Below are 22,345 nucleotides of genomic sequence, written 5' to 3'. Positions count from 1 at the left end.
CCATATTCAGATAACACTGTTACAAGGTGGTCATTTAAGATACATAAGCAAATATGTAAATGAACTCTGATTTAGTAGTACTTAAAGCTTGACAAGATCAGCAGAAAACACGAATAATTTCTTTGATAAATTCTTTCTCTGTAACAATTTTTTGTAGATGTTACTCAGAGCAGAACAATATTAAGATAACCTTGTTATTTCATAGACATAGAGGATTTGATTTTAGTTTGACATGACCCTAAAAATCTTTTAGGCAACTCTTAGATTATATTCAACTTTAACTTTATCGCACACAGAAGCTTTTTTATTATGCACTTTTAAAACTTACTTAGACCTTCATACAACATACTAAGCCCTGGCTGGTTTGTCCTTATCCTTCCTATTTGAAACAATCTTTAGGACAAACCTTTCTTTCCAGAATCCCTTCTCATCCAAAAAACCATTCCTTTTTCCTTTAACTTCTCAAAAAATATATTTATTACCTATCCATATCCTCTCCAGTTGTTTACTTTGTAACTTGTATTTTAAAATTAACCTTTATAAGAATTTTAAATTTATTATAGGGGCTGGAGCAACTAATTAGTAGCCCTTATTGTTTTTAGTAATAGACATAAGGCCTCATCATCCCTCAGGCTTGAGGGGATATTGTTTTGGGTGTGGAAACTGTGAGGGATTTTTGAGTTTTATTTGAATAGGGAGGGCTGCCTGGGGGGAGGAGAATTTGAGCCTTCAATTAAGATAGTAAATTCTGTCCCAGCAGGGACACTGGAGTTTTAGGTACTATGAGGAAAGAGTGACAGAAGAGGAGGTCTCCCCAAGAGGAGGCCAGAGGCCAGGTAAACTAGCACTCTAGGGCTGGCCAGATTTGCCCCGAATGATAACTTTTGTCATTGGACTGGGGACCAGGAGAAAAAGGTAAAACAGAGAAATGGGCTCCACTGTCTAGGAAGAAAATGACCTTTTGTTTTTCTGCCATTATGGCTCCTCAACATTGATGCCAAGAAGTGAAATGTGGACAGGAGGCTTGAACCCATCAATTCATAGAAGGTGGCACCTCACCTTCCATGTGGTGACGGGGGCACTTAGACCTCCAGTGGTTACCCTTGCAGAGGGCAGGGTCCAGGTTGGGGGCGGGGCTGTCTCCTGGGCTGTCCCCCTTAAGCATTCTCTGCAGAAGTGCCCCTCCTGCCCACCATGGTAGCAAGTTCAGGATTCAGGCCCCAGTTGGGTTGGGCCCTCTCTGAGAGCAGCAATGAGGCCATGGTGTCTCTTATCTTTTTCTCTCCTGTTAGTAAGGTCCCGGACATACAGACGTAGCCATAAATACAGACATGGCTGGCTGTGTCACTTGGCTCAATGACTTTTCCCTTCAGCCACAGTCTGAGTTTTTATGAATATCTGGGACTGACTGTTAGAAATTTATGTTTGAGGAGAACCTCTCTCACCTGTGACTCTGAGTCCACCGTGGTATGCTTTCTGATAGGTTGTTGCTGTAAAGTAAAGTTGTTATTTTACATTGACACCTGACACTCTGGAGAGCAAATCTCTGAACTGTTCTGGGCCTCAGTTTCCTCACTTGAAGAATGAGGGATCTGGTCTAGGTTAAGCTACGTTTTTCTACTATGAGATGGCTGAAGTGACATTAATGCCACTTATCTTCTTTACCTTTTTTTTTTAGTAATGCTGGGGAATTGAACCCAGGGCTTTGCACATGCTGGGCAGACATTCTCCCACTGAACTACTTCCACACCCCAAATATTATTATTATTATTTCTTAATTTAGCTGTACTGGGCTTGAACTCAGGACTTCCTGCTTGTAAAGCGGCCCTCTACTGCTTGAGCCATATAATCATTTCCAACCTGGCCTGGGCCCAAACCCATTGCTTCTCTAATGAGATAAGAGTCTGGTCTAGTCACAGAGTTAAAGGCTTGAATGTATTTGTCTGGGCATCAGTACAGCTGTTTGGATGTCTTTAAATTTCCCTTAGGTCTGATAACTGGAAGGGGACATAAGACTTGCCCTCTTCCTACCATTGCCTTTTGAAGAGGGAAGCACTCGTTAAGAGGTTCTGAGTATTGGAGTGACTTAGAAGGTAGAAATTTGTATAGGGGACCTCAGTTTACTTTTTTTTTTTTACTTTTATAGAAAAGGTCTAATTGGAGTATGGTACTGTAATTTAAGGAGCCCTGTGAAGGCCACTTCTCTTGGTCACCCAAGGCATACTGAGGCCAGGCCTCAGTACAAAGCTTATAACATCTACCAGCCAAAGACTGGAAGATGCAGGTCCCATCTAGAAAGAACAAAACGCTAGGATCCTGTCTTTTAGCTAACAGCATGCCTGCTTTTAATAAAGCAGCCTCTTTAATAAAGGCTATCTTTTTAACGAAGAAATCATTTGTAAAGTTAGAGAAGGGCATTCAGAGGGCATTTCAGGCCAATAAAAGTGCCATATGGGACAACTAGTGTTCATATTTGGAGGGAAAAATTTATGCTGAGGCCAAAGGTATAGAAAATTTTAAATGAGAAACTTAGAGACCACAGTAATATCTATTTTATTATTTCTGGGTCTATAACCTTGAGCTAACAATTGGCTTACAAGGGTGGGTCTGATGCCCTGAGGTGTGAGGTGGGGCTAGGAGCAGGACTTGTGCAAGGCGCCACTCCTTCCACACACACCTGGGACAAATGACCCTCACTGCCTAGGCCTGATCCTGCAGCCTGTTGCCCTTCCCCGTTTCCTATGTACTCTGTGTGCGTTTATTCTAGGGGTTAGTGGCGGCAGGCCACAGCCATCACCACGTGTGGCTGGCAGCCCAGGATTTGCTGGGTCCTCTCTATGGATTTTCTTAGCTATGGCAGGCGTTTTTGCTGTGTCCAGAAGCCGGCATCCTGTGCACAGATGCGCCTGTTTGCTTTCCCTCCTCCCTTTGTGGGGGCGGAGTTAGAGGGTGAGCGTGGCAGCTGCAAGTTTTTGCAAGCGCTTTTGTAAAGTGGCTGACTTAAAGTTACATTAGACTGAGAGGCCTGGCAAACTAGTTGGAATAGCTTAAGTCATAAGGTACCATGCTACAGGTTTTTCATGGGAGGCAGGGTCCCAGTAAGCCCAGGGAGGGGAAGGCAGACAGAGACAGAGGACACGTGGGAGGGGATAGGTATCGTAAGCAGTGCAAGAAGTCTGTTTACATGGGGAAGGACGAGGTTTGGAGAGGAATTGGCTGATTTAGAAACTGGTTTACAGGCTGATAGAATCTGTGCAGGGGAACAGAAAGTACAGAGGGAGGGTTCGAGGTCAGAGAGCCGGATTTAGACGGAGGTATGAAAAGGCTTGGACATAATGGAATCTCTCCCCATCATCCCGATTGCTCACAGTAGTTATATGTCCCATAAAAGGTTGGGATTTAAAGACCTGAAAAGAGGCCAGTGATTTTGGTTGTCTAGAGGATAAGTGGGCCAGATTTGAGTGCAAAAGCGGATTAAATTTTTGGTTTTATATCTGTGGTCAAACCCAAGGTGTCCAAATTATTGAGGAGGCATCTCAGTGGGAAGTCAGATGGCAGAGAAGACATAGAGGCACCCATTATGAGGGATCCGGTCCTGGAATGGGAGAGGAGGATATTATGTACTGTGGAGCGTCCTCACGCAGCACAAATATCCAAGAAAACGCAAAGTGCACATGACTGAGTTCAGGTGATTTGCAGGCCAGAGGCCGGCGGCTTGGATTACCTAGGCCTAGGTTTTGTAGGGTCCCAGACCCTGTAAAATCCAAACCCTGCGGAGAAGGGGATCCCTCTACCATCTGAGCCACCCAGAGATGCCCAAAGCAGGGGACGTGTTCTAAAACCCAGAGACACCAAAGGGAGAGACCGTAAAGGGAGCCCAAGAAGGGTAGGTGGACTCACCAAAGAATGTCCAGTGTTGGATGCGAGCGAGGGCAATCGGGAGGATGAGTCCTGGACAGTCACGTCCTCACGGTGGTCGTGGGGTGAGTTGGAATCGGGGTCCCACCAGGATTAGTGGGGAAACCCGCCCTGAGTCATGGCACCAAATGTAAGGAAATATAGGACCCAAAATGACCATGTGGAGAGGAGTGATCTGGCCAAGAGATTCTTTATTGCCAGGTAGGAGAGGGAGAGAGCAGAGAGAGAGAGCAGAGAGAGAGAGAGAGAGAGAGAGAGAGAGAGAGAGAGAGGCAGGGGCTTAAATAACCTCAGTGAGACTCGGCATGATCTGATTGGTTAGGATCTTATGGTTCATGCTGGTTGGAGGTTGGGGCAGAAGGAGGGTTCAAGCTAGACTTGAGGCAGGACTGTGACCTTGGGAGGCAGGACCGTGACCCTGGAAAACAGGAGCTTAAGGGTGCAGTAAGAACTGAAACCTATCGGCGCCATTATTGCCAACAGTGGCCACAGAATGAGCAAGAGAGGGGGAAGACAAGGCTTCAGAAGACAACAGGATCAGATCACAAAGGGCCTTACTCATCCTCAGAGCACAGGAAAGCATCCTGCCCATTGCAGATTAGGGTGTAAGGAGGAGTTTCTTTCACCATTTTAAGGCTGCTGATGACACAGTTGGGAGAATGACTATCAAAGGTAAAATACACATAAAGAAACTAATTAGGTGGCAGTGGTCCAAAAGAAAATCAGAATGGGCAGTGGAGACACAGATGGATTCAGGACAAAGAAGGCTAAGCACTGTAAACATCTTGCACCAACTAAGAGCTTGACAGACATCATGAGCTAGCTACTCTTACTCCACTGTGCAGATGAGAAAATAGACTTCAAGGGTTAAATGACTTGCTCAAAGTAATTTAGCAAATATGTGGCTGAGACTAGAAATCAAACCAAAATAATACTGAAGTCTGCTGTCAACTAAACTTCCTTTTTCTGTCCATTGGACCTGCTTCTCTGCAAACTAACTCGCAGTATTAACAAGAGCTGCAAGAGTGTTCATAACCTTTGACCTAGAAATTTCCCATTGGAAAATAAAGCTGAAAGAAATAATCCAGAGGGGAGAAACAATCTGTACAAGGATATGGAAAGTCATGCTATACATAAAAGAGAACTGGAAATAGTCCACGTGACAAGTGACATACATACACAGGGAGCATATCAATAAAATGGTCTGGTCTTCATTTTCATGGCTGCATACTATTCCATTTCATGGCTGTGAGAAAACTGCTCAGTCTTCTAACATTCTTCAGCTATAAGAATTATTTTTTCTTACTGGGTCTCTCAACTTCCTAGGAAAACAGGCATTAATAACACATGACAGTATTGAGCAGCAGGCTTATTTTGGCTACTCTCTTAAGAGCTTAGCAAGAGGGAAGCTCTGAGGAAGGAACCTGCAATATGTCATCTAATCCTCAAGCAGCCTGAAGCATAAACAGTGTGTCCTGGAGATGGAACTGAGGGACAGAGAGGTTAAAGAGCCTGCCCCAGATCACACAGCTGGTTGGTAGCAAATTCAACATTTGAATTCTAACGTCTATGTCCTTTCTGCTTTCAGTTATCACAGAGAAAACTAAGGCTCAGAGAAATGGAATAAATTGAGGCTCGGGGATCACTGGGCAGACTGGTGACAAAGCCAGGTGGAGAGTTGTTCTTGCCTCCTGCTCTATCACTACTGTCACATATGAAATTAACAGATAAATCAACAGGCAAACATGTCAATGGAATCATTTTTAAAGTCACAATATTTCAAGTCTTAGACTCTGGGTCTAAATAAGACATCTGCAGAAAAAATACGACAGAGAAGAAATGTTTGTCACAAATCTGCAAAATGACAGAATTCCAAAAGAACCGTGAGAAAAGCCTTAAAGCACAGGAAGACTGATGATGGGGTAGACAGAGAAAAGAAGGAATGTCACATTATTACTAAAAAGTGCCCACTACATCCCTACAGTATTCTACCCATCTGAGCTCACTTGGTCTTCACAACACTCTACAGTAAGAATTACCCCATTTTACAGGCAAGAAAACCAAGATGCTGAGAGATTAAGAACTTGCCCACAACCACTCGGTTAATAGGGTGTGATACAAACACAGGTGTGGGGAGTGGATTATGGAGAAGCCTGAGACATAAGCACAATTGTGCTCAATGATCTACAGGCTGAGTTTGGCACGGCCTCAGCCAGAAAAGGGCAAAGTGCAAAATGCAGCACAGCTGCTTTTCCTAAGTTGTTTACCTTCAGAGAAGTAGGAAGGCAGGTTTCTCCTGTTACAAGGTCATGCCCCTCCCAGAGAACTGTTGCTCCACCTCCTTGTTTACCACTGGGTATAAAAGACTCACTGAAGGAGGACAGAGGACGTTGATTGGAGAGCTACAGGCAGCTGCGATTGGTAGCTGTTGTGTGTGTCCACCAGAGCATCTTTCTGCACTGAGAACTTTATACATATAATTTAGAAAAGCTAAGCTAAATGAAAGCTAAAGAGAACATGGGACAGTGCAAGTATGCTAATGCAGTTTTTAGCCGCGGCTGATGCTGTTTGTCTGCAAGTCTGAGCACCGAGACTTTAAGAAAGCTAAAGAGAGAACATGGGACAGTGCAAGTCTGAGGGCCAAGACTTTAAGAGAGACTAAAGAAAACATGGAACAAAGCGAGTCTAAGGAAAGAGACGTTAAAGAATAGAAATGAAGCAAGGTTGTAAAGAACAGTGAAGAAGTAAGGCCTTAAAGAACAGAGAAGAAAAGAAGCAATGAGACTGTTGTGTGTCTTCATCCGAGCATCCAGCACACCTGGCCCCAACTTTCTGCATGTCTGTCTTCTACCCTTTGTCCTTTCTGCATCTCCGGTTGCCCCCAGTTAGGTCAGGAGAACCAAAAGCTTGTGGGAAAACTCCTGAGGCCCAGGTGTGTCCGATGCTGAAGTCCACATCCTTTCAATATGCCTTGCTGACTCCCACTTGTAAGGCAATTGGCAGAACATTATCCTTCCTTTCATCCTTCAGAAAGACAAGAAAATCTAGCATTCGTGCACAACCATTATTAGGGGTTCATAAAATAAGTCACTCAATATCCATTCATAGGTGTACTCACTCCATGACAGATACTGAGTTAAGAATGAAAAGTTGAAAAAAAAAAAAATGCCCTCCAATTTCCTGGAACTTCCAACGTAGGAGAAAACCTCATGGTGACATTAAAACACATGAATATTCAAGTTCTCAGAAAATCAGGACATACTTTGGCTCATCATAGCAAAACCTAAGCTCTCTTGAGAACTGAGTAATTCTGGATGGCTAAGTTTCTGGATAGCCGAGGTTTTACTCCTTTAAAATTAGATATTCGTGCTCATCATTTTCATTATTTAATTTTTATCTGAGCCACTGCAAAAATATTCTCCAGATTCTCATTTTAGAATCTATGGGGATAATACGGATGCTAACAAGAATGATATCATGTTCTCAAACAGTATGTCTGGAAGTACCTGTATCTTCTGTGTTAGTGCTTATTCTGAGGTCTAGCGCACTCAGCTCCTGCTTTCCCCTTACCGACGACAAACTGCTTTGTTCTGCTGAACCCAAAGTACAGTCTCTGGACAAATGCAAGGTTCTATATCCAAGTTCTCTGTCATCATAAATAATTTGAACTCGAACATTTCTTGTGTGTCTGACTGACTTAAGCTCACTAACTTTCCTCAGTCAACAAACGTTTCATCATATTTGAAGGTCAAATGCTAGGAAGCTTAACATCTCCTGCTAAACCTACATCATGAAGTATTGACAAGCAGAATAATTAATTACTTCCCTGTCAGGCAGTGCACACATGATTAAGAGAAGGCTGCATTACTGAATCATAACTTTACCCCTCCCCCACCCCCCCTTAAGAAAACTTGCAAGAAGGAGCAGATGCTATGAGCTAGCTGCAAGAGGGGACAGGCAGCCTGGGTACTTCTGGGAAATGAAAAAAACTCAAGAGCTGCTGGTTCATTGATAGTACTCACCTGATCATACCGCTAGATTCTGGCAACCACAAACCAGAAAAAGTACACCTAAGTGCATAGTGTCCTGCTCCTCAGAATCAAAGTTCTCATAAAAACTGGTCCTGTCTTGGATTCTAATTCATTAAATATCCCCTTAAAGACTCAAAACCCTTTCATGAGACGCACAAGACAAAAACAATGCACACAAACGTACACTTGCCATGTTTGGAACAGTTGCTACGTCTAGCAGCTGTAGTTCTGGTCACCATGTGGTCAGGGGGATGGGACAGACTGAGAACAAGCTGAGTCTCAGGAAGACTGAGTGGTAATGAGGAGGACTAGTTGAACTTACAGGACAGAGTTGGGGACTTGGGGTGCCTGGGATTTGGGGAACTGGAAGATGACAGGGGAAGAGGGTGATATGAACTACTGCAAAGAGGTGGGACAGAATAGTGAGCTGCAGTGAAACCAAACAGTCACAACATGCTGTGAGATGTGGTGTGACCTCTCCAGCAGCTCCCTATAGCTCAGATATAAGGGCAGGAGAGCTCTGAGGAGGAGGGTGCTCCAGGGCTAGTGTGACCACCCTTTTGATGTCATACAAGGTGAAGGTGCGTTGAGGGAAAACTTAACAGGCTGACTGTGGAAGGACTCAGGGTATCCAGCCAAGACCAAATGGACCAGGGAAGGAGATAAAATGCAATCACCTAAAGAGTATGGAGAGGACAATGGAAGGAGGGAGAGGTGACAAGTCTGGAGGTTGCAGGGAGAAAAAGAGGACATGCTTCTTAACCTTCAGCACCTTACCCTGGATGGTCATGAAAGTTTGACTTTTTAGGTCTTTTCTCCCTCAGCTTTCATAATATTCCGAAAAATAAGCCATCACCTGTCCATATCAAAGATATGCATGTTAATGTCTTCACTGCCAAATGCCAACGGTGAAGCCAAGTTCCGGTATTAATGCTATTAAGGATATTTCATCATGGCTCATTACTGAGGTTTGAATGTCTTTGCACATTCTCCATCTCATGCACTCCCTCCCCACCCAACATTCTTTCTCAAACCTTCTTCCTCTCTAGTAACCACTCGCGTGTCTTTCCTCTTCCTGGTCTCATCTCTCTCACCCAGCTGTGTGCACCTTTGCGCCAGCCTGGAACCATCCAGTGGTTTACTACCTTTCTGCATTCTTGTAAAAGCCTGACTCTGAGGTCAAATCTACTTTTTCCCAGCCTCCCAAAAGCAGGAACTTCATGTGATTATCTTTATGTCTTCTGGATCCTGCACACAGAAGGTACTAAGCAAATGTCTACATAAAGGAAAGAAATACCTTGATCCCAACTTGCATACACGTGGAAAATCCATTTGGGCACATTGATGTCATACCTTGCACACCCACAAAATCTAGAAAAGCATTCCACATCGACCAAACACTGGCATGCCCATTCACTCTAACTCACAACTCCCTGGCCCCTGTTGTATATGGCTTCACTGAACTCCATGCTGTGTAGACAGGTAACACAGGTAAGGGACAGAGTTTAAGTCCTCAGCATCTACTACAATGTCTAATATTTAGTGGACAACTTGACTCAATCAACTCACACGCACCAATTCCCATGAACAGAGTCAAATGGAGAGCAGACGATCCATAATCTAACTGAAGTATACAAAACTCAAATCAGGTATTATCTTAGATGTTGCTCTTCTCATAAATCTTTTCAGTGTAAAATGACACAACGTCGGTTTCCATCTGCAGAGCATGCCTTGCTTCCAGCAAGCACTTTCCCAGACATTTCCTCATGCAAATCACCACATGGCCACTGAGTTTGGCAGCAGTAATGGGAAATTTTGTTGAATTTGGAATTAGGACAGTTGGACTCAGGTCCTGTCTTCACCACTTCCTGTCTGTGTGACCTTGAGAAAAGCCCTTTAGCCAGCGCACATCTCAATTTCCTCCTCTGTAGAGTCATGATAAGATCTTCTTCCTGCTTCACAGACTTAAGAGGACCAGGGAAGGATGAGAAAGGGGGAAGGAAATAATCCTACTGAGTGTGTATTGTGAGCCAGGCATTTAAACGTATTATCTGAATATTGCCACAATCCTGTAAGTTGGCTTTTACAATTTGTTGTCCATCAAAAGAAGAAACTGAAATTCAAAAAATAAAGTAACTTACCCAAGATCACCATGCTGTTAAGTGGCTGTGCTGGGATTCAGTCACTTCTGCCTGATCCCTGGTCTTCACCAAATCATAATGCCTTCTAAGTGGTATGTATTTGCTGCTACCACTCTGCTACAGAAGGCAGACACAAAGAGAAGCAGGCACTTGCTAAGGTCATATGGCTTGTCAGGCAGAGCTGGGACTAGAACCCAGGTCTTCTGATTCCTGACCCAAAACCTTTCATTTAACCACAATGCCTCCATGACCCCAGAAAAAGACATAATAAAAAGACATGATGCTTGTTTATTCAGACCAGCTGTCACAGATCTATTTTAAGACAAGCACTTTGAAAATCATGGAAGGTAAGTATCAAGTGTATCATTAAGTATTCCATATTAATTGACCCTTTACAGAACTCTGTATGAGTAGCGTGTGCTGCTGGCTTCCTGTTACGTAAGACTCAAAGGCTAACTACACTTCTTGCAACACATATTTTGAAAGCACATTCAGAAAGCAGCACAAAATACAATTTTAAAATAATTTTTCTAGGAAATCAAAGGTCAATGTCTTTGCTGTTCATAGTTCTGGCCTCTAAATGCCCAAAGCTGGGGAAAGGCAGAATATAAACTTAGGATTTTCCTTAATACCATACAGAGTTTCTGCTAATGGGGAAGAGGAGATGATAATATTCCACTTGGTAGGTAACAATGGGTATCTGTGAATTTACAAGAATAGTTAAAATACAGAGAGAGAGAGAAAGTGGAAGGGAGAAAGAGGAAGGGGGAGAAAGACAGGAAGAGAGGGAGAGAGAAGGAAGAAAGGAGGGAGGGACAGAGAGAGAGAGAGAGAAAGAGAACATCATTGCAGAGCATACCATTTAAAACAAGTGTTTCTGCTTCCCAGGGATGTACAGGCACTCCTGACTCCAGGACAGAGCATGAAAGCAATTGCTCCAGGCCAGCTGTTACAAGGCACAGTACTGAAAGGCCAAAAAGGACCAGCCACACTCACTTTCTCTTTTCCCCGAATTAACTTCCCTTAGTTTTTCTATCTGATTATATTTCCTTTTCCCTTCATATACCTGCCGGAGGTCTAACCCCATTTTACTCTGAATAGTGAGATAAATGTGCATGAAATCAGTCATGTGATACATTCAATATCCTGAATCAACATGATAACTCAGTATCTGACAAGTAGACTGTGTTATTAACAACAGCCACAAAGTCAATCAAAGAACACTCCTCCAGGGGAATGCCCCAGAGAGCAACACCATGAAAAAAAGAAAACTTCACTGCCTTCCTGCTCAGATATTCAATAGCCTTGCTGAGCAGAATTCAGTTCTCTTTAAATGTTCAAGTTCTGATCTTGGCTCCACCCAGATTAACTCCTTAGTACAAATTACTAAATCCCTCTTAGCCTCAGGGGGTCCATCACTTGGGGATAAATAGCAGTGCCTGACTCTCAGTTTGTGATGACTAGATAAAATAAGGCCTTGGACGTATTTAGCTACTGCCTCCCACATTTTCACAGGAGCAGCAATAATGGTTTTAACAAAAACAGTCAGCATCTACATATATTTACTTAGTCCATTTAGTCTTCACAACAACCCTAGGAAGTAGGCTCTGATTAGGTCTGTTTTGGAGATGAGGACACTCAAGAACAGATGGGTTCTATCACTTTCTGGAAGTCATTCAGTTGGTAAAGGGGGGGGGGTTGATTAATTTTACCTGCTATTATTATTAATGATGGCACTTAATGGACAGGTATTTTGGGTTTTTAATGGTATAGACAGTGCTGAATATGTCTTATTTTTCAAATTTATGTAGGTATCATTAAAAGGTTGTAAATGAAGAGTCATTATCAATCCACCAATGAGTTTATGCCTATTTTTGTATGCCTGTTTGTGTGATTCCTGGTGTCAACATCTAGATACGCAGATTCAGTGAATTAGCCTATGGCAGCCCCAAGCAAGTCACAACCTGGAAGGGAACAAATAAGGAAAAAAAAATTGCGAAGCAAGGCAAGGAATTCTGCACTCCACCTACATGTTCATCAGCGTGGTGCACAAAGCAGCACGTATTCAGCCACACCTTCAAGTAAAGTCAGGGAAGACCTAGACCTACTGCAAACGTCTTCCTTCAAGCAGACAAATGAGGAAGGGCACCTGAAGACGAGAAAAAGGCACAGGCACCAGCACAGAGACATTTAACATCAGAGCTCCTTCAACTACCCACAAAAGGTCAGGAGTACAGACTAGAAGGATCTTGCACCCATGGCCTGGTCCTGTTTTGTGGCTCTTCTATTTACTCTTAAGGACTCTGGATTTATCTGTGGTCCACTGGGAATCATCAAACAGAGGGAAGTTGACTAACCACTTGCCCCAGTGGTTCAGGTCAAACTTTTAGTCACTCTCCATCATACCCAGTGCTCATCACAAGTGTTTATGGCTCTACGTTGGAAACATATGTTGAAGAGAATAAGAAAAATAATACCATATGTGATGTAAATGCGAAAGATCCCAAAGGGAACCTATGATGCAGGTGAGGGCAGCAGGGGAAGTGAAGGAGAAAATGGCCCTTGCCAGGGTCACTGTTAATTCACTCATGATACAGGAGCAATGGATGCGTCATCCATGGGTAGAAGGTGAGAGCTGGAGAGAGCCCTCCTCTGACTTTATTTCCATTAATTGAGAGGAAGAATGGAGAAGAAGGTGATGGAGACTGGAGGAGAGAAAAGGTACCAAAGAGGCATCTGGAAGACTCACAAAGTAAGTAATCTTGTTTGTTCTTGTTCTCTCTCTCCCTCCTTCTTCCCCCTTCTCTTCCCCCCCCCCCCCACCTCTCTCTCTCACACACACAAAGTTTTTTCTTCTGTACTGGGGTTTGAACTCAGAGCCCCACACCTGCTAGGTAAACACGTTACCACTTAAGCCACCCCCGGCCTTTTTGGCTTGCAAGATTGTTTTTCAGATAGAGTCTTACTTTTTGCCCAGGGCCAGCCTCAGACTGTCATCCTCCTACCTAAGTCTCCCACATAGCTGAGATAACAGAACCAGCTTGTTAGTTGGGATATGGTCTCACTAACTTTTTCCCCAACCTGGCCTGGAACAGTGATCCTCAAACTTTTTGGTGTTCAGACCCCCTTTACACTCTTAAAAAAAGGACTGAGAACTCTTAGCAGCTTTGGTTTGTGGGGGTTACATGTATCAATGTTGAAGTATTAGAATTCTAAACTGAAAATTTAAAGTACACACAAGCACATACTGTTGACTGCAGCAACGACACCAGCAAAATCAAGTAGCCTCTGGAAAACTACTAAATACTTCTGAGGAAGTAAGAAAAATATCTTGATGTCAAAAAGAGTTTTGGCCTTATGGAACCCCTAAAGGCATCTCAGGACTGCTAGACATCCCTGGACCACAGTTTGAGAGCACGCTGTGTAAACAAACATAACCAGATGGCCAGGTAGGTTATGGTGCCCACTTGAGGCTAGAGATCATGAACTTAAAGTGAGAAGGGTCCGCATGCTATGGGTTTCCTCCATCAGCTGCAGCAGCTCAGCAGTAAGCAGGAAATAAGTAACAGGTTAGATTTAACCAGGGTTTTATTTACTCAAATGAGCAAAATAAATAAGAGAAGCCAAGGAAGTAACTATAATTGCTATGGTGTTTAAGCCAAGTAGGAAGGAAATGAAAGCAGTGAAGAGGTGGTAAGAGCAAAGAGTTCAAAAGATGGTGGGATTTTAGGTCTTAGTAGAATAAGCCAGAAACATAAGAGCAGTAAGAGAGTGGGATGCTTGAGACTGAGAAGCTAGAGGTAACTGGTAGTAATGCCAAGCTCAACATCCCAAACTGATTCCCTCTGGACTCTGCCCCTCCATCATGCCCTGACCCGCTCACCAGTCACCCAAGCCTGAACCCTGGGGCTCAGCCTGGATCCCTTCCACTCTCTCCACATTAAGAGGTCCCAAAGCCCTGTCTTTCCAACTCAATTACCTCTGTTTCCCTGTAGTCACCCCTTGTTCTGGCTGGTGCTGGGGTTTGAACTCAGGGCCCTCCACTTGCTAGGTGGGTGCTCTACTACTTGAGCCACTCTGCCAGCCCTCTCCTTTCTTGACTCCAGCAGAAGTCTTGTTCATGTCCGATTTTCCCCATCGAATCCACTTCTCACTCAGCTGAGTGAACTTTCTACCATGACCAGACTTCACCCATGAATCGGCTGTCACAGATGTGGAGGCTGCATGTAAAGCAGGCAGACCTTAACTGTCAGTGTGCATATGGGGTCCATCGTGGTACATTAACACCATGGGTGTCATGAGATGATACAAGAGCCTAGACTCATAGCATGAAAAGGCAACTAGAGTTGGGCATCAGTGACTCACATCAATAATCCTAGCTACTTGTGAGGCCAAGATTGGGAAAATCTCAGTTCAAGGTCACCCTGAACAAAAAGTTCACAAGTGTGCAACTAACACACTTATGCATGCCTGCCATCCTAGCTAAGGCATGAAGCATAAAACAGGAGGCTTCTGGTCCAGGCCAGCCTGGGCAAAAAGCGAGACCCTAGCTCGAAAACAACCACAGCAAAAAGGACTGAAAGCCTGGCTCAAGCAGGAGAATGCCTGCTTAGCAAATGCAAAGCCCTGAGTGCAAACCCCCAGTACTACTAATAAATAAATAAATAAAGACAATAAGGAGAAAACTCTAAAATGTTTAAGGAACGTTTAGAAAGAGGAGCTGGCAGAGGGACCTGAGAAAGAATAAGAGATATAAGGAAACAAGAAGTGGGAAGAGTGAAGAGAAGAGATTCAGGAGAAGGGGAATTATCGATAATGCCAATTGTCACAGTTTTTGAAAAATAATAAATGCATTGCATTTGAAAATTAGGAAATATACCATAATCTACATTGAATAAACCCCATTTGCATGACAAACAATTTTCCAAGAGAACCCAGGCTGAGCCAACAGAACAAGTGCTTAAGATGTCTTATGGTACAGTGACTACTTTAATGAAAAGCCCCTGATGGGAGTCAAGCTTAAAATTATGCTAGCAGATAATCGAAAGGAAATCAACATGGCAAAGAGGTAACTGACTTCTGAGAAGAAAGACTAAAGGATGACATTATTCTTGGCTGACTAAAAATGTAACTAGGACACCATTCCTTTTGGACAATGACAGCCTTTTATCCCTCCTTCCTATATAACCTAAAAATGTGCACAAGCCATCACCTTATTTAGGACGCAAGGAGAACAGACCATTTAAAGCACACCACAATACTGAAACTAATATATAATTTTTAAATATATGGCTATATATAGCAGAAATAAAGTTCTCTTTATTTAACTTTCCCAAAAAGAGTAACATCAAAATCCAACTGGGTGTTTACAAGTTGGAAGGAAATCCTAGGGACAATAGTGACACACTTTTTTACAAATGCTACATCCCTAACACTGTGCTCAGAGGACAACAGTGTGTGGAAAGACATACTATAACTCTAAGTTGCAATGGTACTCAGAGAAAAACCTTTAGGAATGTATTAAACATATGTGTCACTTATGTCTTTTTATATACATACATTTTTCACACATATGCATATGATCACATACATACGATCTAAAAGAACTTTTCATATAAACAAAAATTCTAAGCAATAATAAAACAGCCCTCTCTTGTCTCTTTTTCCCTACTAGCCACTAATTTCATTTTTTCTCTCTATTAAGGTGCTCGCCTACCATACCACCAAATCTGCTTTTGTCAGGGTCACAAGGACCTTGATATTGTTCAAATCAATAATCTATCTTCAGTCCTTATTTTACTTCTCTATCAGCAGCATTTGACACTCCTCCTCCTCCAAACACTGTATTCATTTGATTTCCTAGAACTGTACTCTGCAAGCTTCCCTCCTATCTCACAGACTCTCCCTCTTTGTAACCTCAGTGATAGGCATCTCTGTGGCTCACTCAGACCTTTTCCTTCTATACTACATCCTAGATGAGACTGACAATCTCATGATTTTAAATGTCACCTATACCTTGAAGACTCCAAATTTTACATCTTCATTTCTGGCTTCTCCAACCACTTGCTCAGCACCTCCATTTAGATGTTTATTAGACATTTCAAAAATAACTAGCTCAGATCTTCCTCCCCTTCTCCCCACACTCTCAATGCTATGTTCCTCCAGTTGTCACCATCTTACAGTCATTCCACCAACTCAGGCCAAAACTTCTGGAGTCACTCATGATTCCTCTCTTCTTTGCATCTGAGCCCATCAATAGACCTCTGCTGACTCTCCATTCAAAATCCACCCAAAGTTATACTATTTCACCCTCTGCTACTGATATGCTCAGTGCTACCAAGCCTCCTGCCTGAATGGGCATTAGTCTGACTGCCCCCAGCCTTGATCCTCCTCAATTTACTCACAACAGGCAGTCAGTGACACTGTTGAAAAGGTTAAGTAGGGTCACACCATGGCTTTGCTCAAACCTTCGGCTGGCCTCCCATTTCACTCACAGTGAAAGTCAAAGTCTTTACAAGGGCCCACAAGTCCCCCAAAAATGCTTTTTCCCACCTCATTCTCCTCCAGCCTCACTGGCCTTCTAGCTGTCCCTCTAGTGTGGCTGCCAGTTAACTACCTCCCACTTGGTGCCCCTCTGCTCAGAATATTCCTTTTTCCAAATGTCCACATCCTTGCCTTCTCTTACTCCCTTCATGCACTGCCTGTCACCTCCTGACTCTCTTAGCTACTTTCCATAAATTGCATAAACCTCCTTCTATAAAATCAGATTGCATTTCTCTTTATTCCCTTACCCAGCTTCAAACATTCTCATTGTGCATTCTATTACAGAGCAATCTATTTGTTTATGGTCCATCTTCTCCACTAACATATAAATCCCTTTAGGGCAAAGACTGTTGAGTTTGTTCACTGCTCTAAGCCAGTGTCCTAAATAATGCCCGGCTCACTGTAGTAAAAAAATAATAATAATTTGTTGAAGAAACCCTGCAAGACAGAAAAAATTCATTTTAAACACAATTTAAGTACATACTGTATATAATGGCTGGTAAACTCATCAAATGTATTACTACTACTCTAAGACATAGTATAAAGCAAAATTTAAAATTTCAAACCAATAAGACTGAAATCATATCAATGACAGATCCACGGTTGGTTACAGGCGTTATAGGAAACCTTCTTAGCGGCTAAAAATGACATGGAGCCAATGAGTCGTGCCTATCCACAAGGGCACAACCAGTAGGTGCTCTCCTCCAGCCACTGATACGTCCTGGCTAGAATATTGTTTTGGATGAAAAATAAAGCAGTCTAATACATACAGACACCAAATTTCTTGAATTTTCAATGGCCACCTGAATTTTATTTAACTTTATTCTTTATAATAAAGGGAGCCTGCCAAATGTACAACTAAATGTGATGTTTACCTCTTTGGTCCATTATAAATAAAAGCAAAATCTAAATCAGTATTTAGAAAGTACTTGTTTCTAAACTGAAGGTGATCGTCATCTTAACAAAATGACAAGACCAGCTGTCCACAGCTGGGAAGAACAATGAGAGAAGTGGGATTCCATTTATGCTTCACTCAATTAGCTTATGAATAGCCCAAGATTCAAACCTATAATTGAGCAATCATTATTTGCAGGGTTATTTATTTTTAATGCAAATAAGGCTGAAGGCTAACAAAAAGAAGATGAAATAACATCCCATTCACTGGAATAAACACCCTTATTAAAAGAGGCTAGTCATTTTATAGCCTCTTTGGGGAAAGTAAAAACAGGCAATAAGGAAAACATCAATAAAGTTTCCTTTGTCAGCATCTGCTCGTAACAGTTTCAGAATGCCACAAAACTCTGAAGGTGGAGCTTCCAATGACTTTCCACATTCAAAGATTATGTACTATAAAGATAATCTATTTCAAGTTAGTATCTTCAATAAAACGTGAGCCAAGTGGAAGAAATGACTCTTGGACATAGCAAAAAGCCACAAGAACTAGTAACGGCATCTCCAGCTTCAGAAGAGTAAGCAGCTGGGATGCAAGTCACTATTAGCAAAACATGTTTGCAGCTGGATAAGGAAACAGAGAGAAATGTGACGCAATTTTATAGAAGGTGATTTATGCAATTTATGGAAGGCAGCCAAGAAAGCCCTCTCTAGGGAGGTGACAAGTAGGCAAGGCTGTGAAGGAAGGGGGAGAAGGCAGAGATGTTTGGAGAAAGGAATATTCCCAGCAGAGGGGATACAAAAGACACTAGGTTAACAAGTTATTCCCTACACACTATGAATAGAGATGATGAGGAACCTCTCCCAAGAAGGACATACGAAGTAGAAGTATTTAGAGATGTCAGTCCAAAGGAACTTATAAACCTTTACAATTTTTTAAAGCTTTTATTGTAACCTATTATTGTTAACATAACAATAGCAGGAAAAAAACACTAAATAATCTTACTAATAATGAACATTTATCAAGTACACTGAGCATGGTAGGCATGTTAGAGATGTCAACTTGTTTCATCAAACCATTTAATAAAACTCATTTAAGGATTTAAAAATAACCTGCATAATACAAACTCATCTGCCTAGCTCTGTTACCAGCAACCTTACTGGTCTGCAGTGTGGCCAAGAATCAAGAAGGAAGCAAAATAAAAACAGCCACCAACAAATTCAGGTTCCAGCCTCACAGTGTTCATGTTTAAGACTTACTTGTGATGCATTACAAGTGAAAATGCAGGGAATTCTGAAGCAGAAAGCTCAGGGGTGAGCAGACTGAAGAACTCAAAACAGCCACCACCTAAGGAAAATCATTGAGCTGTTCAACCTACCTCATTATAACCTGGTGGCTTGTCTGACAGCATAATAATTTCTTTAGGGCAAGTATCCTTGGATATTCATTGTAGTACCCTCAGTAGGGCACAGTGAGAGCTCTTGAGAGTTGTTATGTGCTCAATTTTCAATTTTCATTTATGATGCTTATAATAATGATCCTTAGTCATCAAAAAGATTAAATTACATCTACTACATTGTAAGAGGAGGAAAAAAAAGAGCAAAGCACATTTGAAAAGGTTTTCATTCATCATTAACATTTAAATAAAGGTTGGAGGGTTAGAGAAGAGAGACCCTCAGCTGTCAAGAAAACTTGGATTATTGAGAACTGAATGAACAACTGCTGAAAGTTCCAGGAAACTGAAGTTTCAGGAAATGTGCACAGTGCTGTACTCCCTTGCTGGTGCGCCAAAGCCTCCTGACCCACACTACTTCCTGAGGCTACAGGCAAAGTGGAAAACAGGGATCTATGGGAATGGAAAACCAAATGACTGCAGCTCTCTCCAGAACTGTATTCAGGAGAGCTGCTCCTTACCACATGGAAACATCTACTAAAGCCCTCCAAGGGATAGCCATGGTCTGGACCACTCTGAAGGGGTCCACGGAGCTAGCAATAATCATGAAGATTGGGAAGAAAGTGTAAGACAATTCACTTTACTTTGTAAATACATATGATCTCAACACTTACATAGCTTCCTTCTTGGGGCCTGCTCACGAACAGGTGGAAGGCAGGCAGGCAAAGGATGCAGAATTTGAAGTGCAGGAGGAATCCTGATGAAATACTGAGAACCAGAGATAAGTGTGTGCACTCTATCTTTAAATATATAATTAAATCATATAAAACCAGTCCCTTCTTAGGTACCTGTGGCTCTGTATCACAGGACTGGTATTATAGTGTGTCATGGAAGGGGCTCTTCCTCTCACTTTTAAGTTGAAACTGATTTTTTTACATTGTGAAAGAGAAAGCAGAGATTCCGACTTGTGTTTAACATACTTCTCAACAGAAACTTTCTGATGGCACCAAGAAACCACTATTCCACTGCATTGTGACTTTTGAACCCACTCTAAAGAACCCACAGCCTTCCAGAGCTACATTTTCTTTAAAATCCTCAAAAAGTCACCTCGAAGCAAAGCTCAGCCACAGGAGCCAAACGTGCTCCACACCACCTGAGCCTAGGACCCAATGAAAGAAAGCGGAATCTCCAGTGAAACTTCTCATTTCCTGTCGCTGCTGCTGAGAGGCCGGGCTCTCTCCTCACATGGTTGAAAAAGAGCTGTAAGCACAACCATCCTGCTTTCCAGTTGGCCACAAGCTCAGGGGGCCTTGGGGAACAGCCTGTGTGTCCCGCTCCTTTTCCTTCCTTTGACCAGTGTCATTCCTGTTCAGATAACGGTACCAAACGCCCTCCACTTCCTACAGTCCTCGTTTATGTCATGGTTCCTCTTTCAAGAGCGAATAGTGACAACACGCAAAGCAAAAAGAACAGCCTAAAAGCAAAATGATCGCATCACCTGGTCCCATCCCTTCTCATCGTTATCACGGAAACGCTGGATCAAATTTCCCTTTGTTGCCCCTTCCCACCCCCCCACCCCCAAACACACAGGCACGCAAAGTAGGTGAAAGGCACCCCAAGACAACTTCTTTCTTTCCCCCTCACAGAAGGCATTTATGAAATCCTTACACCATGTCCGGACACAGGGCTTTCGCATTCAGCTGAAGGGTTAACCCATTTCAAGCCAAGGTAGGACAAGCCCAAGTGGTCCCCAAAACAGAAGGCTGGGCCGGCCGGGGCCAGCCGAGCGAGCGCACCTAGATGTTTGCATTTACACAAAGAAATTAGCTGGATGATTAATGGGAGATGTGGCGGGAGGCGGGGACGCCCGGCCGGCCGGCTCCTGTACCTGGGACATCTGCGGCCTCAGGTTGATCTCCTTCAGGTTGATGGAGTGCGCCCGGAGGTTGTTGAGCAGCTGGCACAGCAGGACTCCATCGCGGAGGGTCTGCGCCAAGTCGAACACCTGCGCCGAATCCCAGGTCACCCGATGGTTGGCGGGCAGCACCTTGCAGTGGATGAGCCACTGCGCGCACTGCTTCCACGGCTCCATGCCCGACGGCTCGGGGAGGTGGCCGGGGCGGCCAGGCAGCCGGGCGACGAGGATGCGGCGGGCACCTCCGCGGTTCCTCCGCGCCCCGCCGACGCCAGCCTCGGTCGGCCCCTGCCCAGCGCGTCTTCTAGTTTGCGGGCGCCGGGTCGGGGACGCGGCGCGGGGCTCGGCTTGGGTCCCCGCGGTGGCCCGGCCGCCGCTGCAGTGAGTCCCGCGCGCTCTCCGTGCGCCCCGGCCGGCTTGGCGACGGCGGTGGCCGCGCACAGGCTTCCGACTCGCGAGCCCGGCGCCCCGCCACTGAGCATGCCCAGCGCGCCCGGCCGGTCTCCCCGCGTCCGCGAGTCCCCGGAGGCGCGGGTGGGAGCGCGCCAGCAGCCCCGGCTGGGGGGTCGGCGGCCGAGGGCGGGGCGGGGCTGGGGGGGAGGGGCAGAGGAGGAGGGGGCGGGGGTGGCCGAGCGGGACCCCGGCGACCACGCCCACCCGCGAACCCTCAGATTCGCGGCTCACACCACCCCAGGCGTCCACGGATGAACGCTGTGATGCGATAGGGGTTGCCCCGGGACGTCCTAAACAATGAAAGCAATTTATAATAAAAAGAGGAGATCGGAGGAGTGATCGGATTAATTGGGGCGCCCCGACTCCCCAGGGAAATGAAAAGTCAAGGCACAGAGCATGTGGGGCACACCGCTCAAAGTTTGCGCTCGCCCCCCCCTCCCCTGATCTAGCTCTCCTATTCTTTCCTACACAGAATTCCCCAGCCTGCTCCTCCACGTTAGTTTCTTGCAAGGGTGTTTTTTGGCACCTTCAAAGCGTCTGTGGGGGAGACATCTGGGTCCCCGAGTCTATTCCACACGCGAGGTGCTTTGCACTTGGAGCTGATTTCCCTCTCCCCTCTCAGGCTTGGAACTGTTCACTCGGGCAGTTCTGGCCCTTTTGCTGACCCCACAATAACCTGCCTGAGAAAAAAAACAGGCCGGTGACACCGAGGCCAGACTGCGCATGCGTCTATGACTTGCCACCAGGTTTGAGAGCCAAGAGCATCTGCCTTGGGAGGCTCCTGTAGTGCTAAGTTTGGGGAACCTTAGGGAAAGTTAGAAAATGCACCGCCTTCCCTCCCCCCACCCAGAAGTCATGGGTAGACAGAAGCGGCGTTTCCTAAATAAATCTTTTAGGGACACTAACTCTGCCTGTTTTATTCCTTGTCCTTCAAAACCCAAATAGTGTTTACATTATTTGTGTAAGATACGACCACACTGAACTCTTGCTGTTCTGTGTAAATGCGTTCCTCAGCCAACTTTTAAGATACATTCTTTTGAATTTTGAAAATAAAAAAAT

General features: G+C 44.2%; 1 protein-coding gene across 3 annotated transcripts in view; it reads right to left on the bottom strand.

Moving 5' to 3' along the window:
* Nucleotides 1-21,295, bottom strand: part of Vav3 (vav guanine nucleotide exchange factor 3) — a 341,328-nt gene extending 320,033 nt beyond the window's left edge. The window contains exon 1 of one of the 3 annotated variants that reach the window (XM_074050867.1): nucleotides 20,807-21,295. In XM_074050867.1, the coding sequence (XP_073906968.1) occupies nucleotides 20,807-21,010 (204 nt within the window). In that variant the 5' untranslated portion in view covers nucleotides 21,011-21,295. The remainder of the gene's footprint in view (nucleotides 1-20,806) is intronic. The other 2 variants (XM_074050865.1, XM_074050866.1) reach the window with 2 other exon arrangements.
* Nucleotides 21,296-22,345: the final 1,050 nt, after the last annotated feature.

The sequence above is a fragment of the Castor canadensis genome, chromosome 12 (genome assembly GCF_047511655.1).
Source record: "Castor canadensis chromosome 12, mCasCan1.hap1v2, whole genome shotgun sequence".
In the NCBI taxonomy this organism is placed as follows: domain Eukaryota; kingdom Metazoa; phylum Chordata; class Mammalia; order Rodentia; family Castoridae; genus Castor; species Castor canadensis.
Note: the sequence above shows the minus strand (reverse complement) of the source record. Positions and strands in the feature narration are given on the sequence as shown.